We start from the raw sequence: 5,547 nt of genomic DNA, 5'->3' as shown, positions 1-5,547 counted from the left end.
GCTGGGGCACACCGCCTGCCCATGAAGGTGGTGCAGTGGGGGACAGGCTCTCATCAGAGGGGCTCTGGTCCCCAGCAGCACAGGGGGACATTTGTGATCCTCTGCTGGGATTTGCAGGGTGTGTTTGGGGATCCAGCCTGTGCCAGGGTCGAGATAGAGCCTGGCATTGCCTCCCTGAGCCCCCCGAGCCTGCATTCCCCGGGCAAGGGACAGCAAAGGGATGTCACAGTGCTCACAGAGGGTTGTGGCCCTGCAAGGCGTAGGAGTAAGGTGCCCATCTGGTGTCACAGCAGCCACCCACCCTCCTGGCACAGTTTTTTTTAGGGCAGGACAGAGTCATGGAGGGGCAGTGAACAGCTCACCTTGCCCAGGTAACCTATGACTGTGTTCCAGGAGGGTCTCATGTGTCCCCCCAGAATGGAGTGCAGCTCCTGGCAAATTCAAACCAGTGCTGTGTCCATCTATAAACACCAGACTCCTTATTCACTCCTTGTCCAGATAAGCTGCTGGTGGGACAACCCCAAAATTTTGCATTAGTCACATAAACCTCAATGAGCTCTGGGAGAGGTGGTGAGACCCTCAGCACCCTTCCTGATCCTTACTATACCTTGTCTGAGCTCCTCAGCACCCTGTCTGAGCCCCACAGCACCCTGTCTGAGCCCCTCAGCACCCTGTCTGAGCCCCCCTGGGCTCCCAGCCCAGGTCACTGAGGCACTCACCTGCAGAGAGCACCTCAGGCTTCAGGCATGCTGACCCCCAGATCAAGAGGCTCTTGGTAGGGATCCTTCACTGGCAGGCCCTCCTGTGCAAATCAGGTGTGCAGGGAAGTTATCCCCTCAAAGCAGAACCTCCCCGGATGGAAATACCTCCCCACAGCTCCACCGAGCTCCATCCTGCATGTCCCTCAGTCCCTCCCCACACCCCACCACAGAGGACAGGGATATTTTTAGGTGTCCCCACACTGCAGTTTCCGGCTGTGCTCCCAAGCAGGGGTGAAGGTGCATGGGGTGCAGAGAGCTCTGTTCATTGTCCAGCTCAGAGCTGGTTGCACCCTGGCTCAGCTACCCTGTCCCCCCTCACAGCTGGGCTGGCGTGGGCTCCTTCCCCATCTCTCCAGAGCCTTCCTTCTCCTCGCCCTGTGGTTTGCCCTCCAGGGTGACCTCTTTCTGCTGTCACGGTGAGTTTGGCCTCAATGTTTCCTGTTCTCATAGAGGGGCCAGGTCTGGCAGAGGTCCTAGGTCCTCATCAGCATGGGGACCTGCCCCCCAGGTTGATGTCACCCTCACCTTGTCACCTCCCGACTCATCCTGGGAGCACAGCTCCCCTTTAATCCTAGATTTGGGGGCTTTAGGAGACTTGCTGAGGGGAGATTTGAACACTGCTGGAGATGGAGTCAGTCCTGCCAGTGTCACCAGCAGCCACCTGTGGAGTGATGAGCCCCTGCAGGCTCCCAGGACCCTCCTCAAATCATGGTCCCAGGTGTTTCTGACCAGCATCAAAACACCAGAGGAGGGAATACACAGCCTTGAGCACCTCGTTGCCCCTTCCTCCCTTCCAGGTACAGAAGAAGGGACCAGCTTGGCCCCAAGTTGAGGAGTCCCCATGGATTCATTCAGTCTGCACCCCCCACGTGCTGTTTGAGGCATTTTGGGGCTCACCCTGCACCTCTCATCCCCTGCAGCACCTGGCTTGGCTCCATCCCCCTCTGTGGGGCGCCTGCCGGCACAGACTCTCCCTCCCAAGGACCCCGAGGTGTCTGTTCCCCCGCACACCCTGCAGGGCACCACATGATGCCAGTTTCTTCCCTCCTCTGGGGAGGGCCCTGACTTCTGCATTGGCTCCAGCAGGTTTTAAGCTCCAGCTTAGAGTGAGAAGCCTGTGCTGGGTGAACCAGGGCGGCCAGGATGGGTGTTCTCTGCTGGCTCGTGGGTTCTGCAATCTGCATCGCTGTCTGGGGTGAGTCTGCCCCCCCAGCCCGTGGCACTGTCACTGCTGGGGACACCCCGGGGATGGGAGGGAAATGGGAGCACCCAGGCAGGTCTCCCCCCAGTGCACTGCAGGGCAGACTGGAGGCAGGGGAAGTGGTTTCTTGCTTGTTGGGTCTCCAAATTTGCAGTTCCTCCAAGATAGTGTGTGCGTGGGATGATAAAGGGGAGGGGGGGAAGGACATGCCTTGGGTGAAAATAAGGCTAAATCGAGGCTTTAACCCAAGGTGTTTCACCCAAGCAGGCAGGGCAGCCAGGCAGGGGTGACAGGGGGACCATGCTCCCACGGGACCCCCTTTCTGGGTGTCTGTATAGCCATGCAGGGTTGAGGGATGGTTGAACCCATTACTGCTCCCCCCCACCCTGGGAATCATCTGTGGGTGCCCTGATGGGGTGGGCACCTATGGGACAGCCTGGGGTACAGGCAGGGGGGTGGCTGTCCCTGCCTCCCCCAGGTTTGGGGTGCAGGTCTGGTCCTGACTCCCCAAGGCTGGGCATGGAGCAGGTGCCGCCGGTCGCTCCCGGCAAGGTGGAAGATGCTGACAGAGGGAAGGGCCCGTTCCCAGCGGCGGGTGTGTTGGCGTGGGGTTGCACAAGCTGGGAGCCCAGAGGGAGTTTGGGGAGATCACTGGGAGATGCCAGGTGGGACCAGTCAGCTCCTTGGCACCCCTCAACCATGCTCTGTGTGTCAGGGGAGAGTGTGGCTGTGTCCTTCCCTTGGAAATGTCACCCAAAGCCATGGTGACCAGTGCTAGGGGTGACCCCAGGGCATCACCCCAATAGTCATCCTAGAAACTAGGGTTCCTTGGGGGTGCAGCAGTTCAGGGCTCACTCCAGTGTCACAGCAGGTCATGGCCTGGTGCTAACCCTGGATCTGGCCCTGGGTGAGTGTCAGTGCCTTCATGTCCCTTGGATGTGCCACCAGTGGGCTCAGGAAGCACTTTTGGCCAAGATGGGGAGCAGGCTGCATGGAAGGAGAAAGGAAGGCTTGGGACACTCTTGCTCAAACAACCCCATCCCCAGCTCAGATGGGGGGGTACACACAGCTCTCTCATCCCTTTGTCCCTCTCTGCCTTTCAGGACAGGACTATGGGTTCTCCCGCCCACCCCCTCAGTTTGGCTCCATCTACCACGCCCGAGGTAACACGACCCTGCAGCCTCCTTTGCTGGGGGGGAGCAGAGGATGATCAGCATGGGGCAGGACCAGGCAGTCCCAGTGCCAAACTGGGGCAGGTTCCCACAGCCAAGTGTCTCTCCCCTACCTGACACCCATGGCTTGGTCAGCTGCAGGTCTGCATGCTGCTGAGGGCTCAGGGAGGGATGTTGGGGTGCTGAGGGTTTGGGGCTGACCTGCATCCTGTACTGGGGGACTCACAGGGGTCATTAAGCTTCCCTATGCTGAGATTGAGGAGCCTTTCGAAGCCTGGTACAACCTGACGGGAAACAAGAGCCGGATCCAGTATTATGAGGGTAAGAGATGGGCACCCACCTGCTCCAGCTGCACCCACCCTGCACCACCAGGACTGCTGTGCCTCAGTTTCCCCTTCCCACCGGCACAGGGCAGGTGATAACCTACCAGTTTGCAGCTGTGAAGCCCTATGGGATGAGGTACAAGATCACACCAGAGACCACTGAGAAGGAGGTGAACACCATGAAGTGCTTCCAGCTGCCTGGCTCCAAGGAGGACGTGGTCAAGGCTCAGAGTGTCTTCCCCAACATCAGCGGCTTCAAGGTGGGAAATGTCGGAGCCTGGATCCGACCCACTGCCCAGAGCATCTCCAGGCTGTGGAAGGGGGTGCTGGGAGATGCTCCTCTCCATCCCAGGGGTGCAGGGTGCTGGCACAGGCCAGGACATGCTCCCACAGCCCCAGGGAGCAGGGAGGGTCACTTCCCCACCCGGATTGGGGCCGGACTCCCGGCTCCTTACCCAACTCCAGCAGCCGTGTTGGGACGTGTCACATCCCACACAAACGCTGGCGTTTCGGCACGGTTTGGGCAAGTCTCTGCACAGCAGCTCAGCTCCCACTGGCCTCAGCCTCCAGCAGGGCTGGGCACAGCATGTGAGTGGTGGGGGACAACAGGTTGTCACCGAGCTGGACACGTGCCTGCAGGGTGAGAGCTTGGAAACATGCAGAGAAAACCTTTGGGAGAAGAGGTGCAGCCAGACCTGCCACTATGGGTGCACACAGAGTTCTGTGCACAGTGGGGTGACCCCAGGGCACCACTGAGCCAGGCAGAGGGGTCTGCCTTGTGTTGCACCTCAAATCCTTGTCCCAGTTTCAATCCATGTGTGCTCACGGCCATGGAACCACTGGATCCAGCCGGGGGACCTGATGGTCTGCCTTGTGTTGCACCTCAAATCCTTGTCCCAATTTCAATCCATGTGTGCTCATGGCCATGGAAACACTGGATCCAGCCGGGGGACCTGATGGGTGCAGTGGGAGCACTGGACTGTGCAAAGGGGATGGGTGGGGAGTAGAGCACCTGGGATGGGGTTTAGGAACCCTCCTGATGTCATGTCCCCCCCAGTTCCTGCGAGAGGAGTACTATGACGGCCGGTACTGCGCCGTGTGGCAGAATGTCACCCGGTGGGCAAAGAAGAAGAATGTCTACACCCTATGGGTGACCAACTCCAGCTGTGGGGTGGCCCCTGTCCACTACGAGATGAGGGGGTACAACAGCCTGCTGGGCTCCCACTACGACAAATATGAGATCACCTACACTGATTTTGACAACAGCTACCCTCCCTCCATCTTCGACCTCCCCATCAACGGTGAGTCAGGGACAACCCACCCTGGTCCTACCTGTGGGGCTCGGGCTGATGGTGTCCCTTCTTGCTCCCCAGAGACTAAGAAGTGTGGGCTGCTGCCAGGGAGTGCAGTAGAGCATCGGGTGCTGGCAAACCCCATGGAGGACCTGGTGGGACAGCACCAGCCTTGGGCCCACCAAGTTTTCCATGACTACCGTCGGCGGATGGGGCGGCGATACAGCTCCATGCGGGAGCTGGAGCACAGGCAGAGCATCTTCGTGCACAACATGAGGTACAGGCAGACAGGGGGATGCTGACCCTCTGTGGGGATGCACCACTGCGGCAGTGGGAGGTGGCAGTGATGCCAGTTGATGCCATTCTGGCCGTGGTGGCAGGTTCGTGCACTCGCGGAACCGCGCCGCGCTCTCCTACACGCTGGCGCTGAACCACCTGGCCGACCGCACGCCCCAGGAGTTGGCAGCACTGAGGGGACGGCGTCGCAGTGGAGACACCAACAATGGGAGACCCTTCCCCACCGAGCTCTACACTGGCCTCATCCTGCCCGAGAGCCTCGACTGGCGCATGTATGGTAGGTGCAGGGGTGGGGGGACACCAATGTGCCTTGGGGGTGAAGGTCCTCATCCAGGCCCAACCAAGCCATTCTGCTTTCCATCACCTGTGGGGCTGTGCTGTCCTTGGGGTCCACATCTGCCTGTGGTCCCTGCTCTGCTCGGCAGGTGGAAGGTCAAAGCTGGGCTTAAGCTGGGCACTGGGAGGGTGGTGAGGCACTGGGACAGGTTGCCCAGAGCAAAT

General features: G+C 59.9%; 1 protein-coding gene across 1 annotated transcript in view; it reads left to right on the top strand.

The window, feature by feature from the left end:
• Positions 1 to 1,904: 1,904 nt before the first annotated feature.
• Positions 1,905 to 5,547, top strand: part of LOC103812149 (digestive cysteine proteinase 1-like) — a 5,635-nt gene continuing 1,992 nt past the window's right edge. The window contains exons 1-7 of the mRNA XM_009085158.1: positions 1,905 to 1,956; positions 3,066 to 3,125; positions 3,363 to 3,455; positions 3,545 to 3,717; positions 4,515 to 4,758; positions 4,831 to 5,026; positions 5,130 to 5,323. Of these exons, the coding sequence (XP_009083406.1) occupies positions 1,905 to 1,956; positions 3,066 to 3,125; positions 3,363 to 3,455; positions 3,545 to 3,717; positions 4,515 to 4,758; positions 4,831 to 5,026; positions 5,130 to 5,323 (1,012 nt within the window). The remainder of the gene's footprint in view (positions 1,957 to 3,065; positions 3,126 to 3,362; positions 3,456 to 3,544; positions 3,718 to 4,514; positions 4,759 to 4,830; positions 5,027 to 5,129; positions 5,324 to 5,547) is intronic.

The sequence above is a fragment of the Acanthisitta chloris genome, unplaced genomic scaffold (assembly GCF_000695815.1).
Source record: "Acanthisitta chloris isolate BGI_N310 unplaced genomic scaffold, ASM69581v1 scaffold4042, whole genome shotgun sequence".
In the NCBI taxonomy this organism is placed as follows: domain Eukaryota; kingdom Metazoa; phylum Chordata; class Aves; order Passeriformes; family Acanthisittidae; genus Acanthisitta; species Acanthisitta chloris.
The sequence above is the reverse complement of the archived record's forward strand: the minus strand, read 5'-3'. Positions and strand labels throughout refer to the sequence as shown.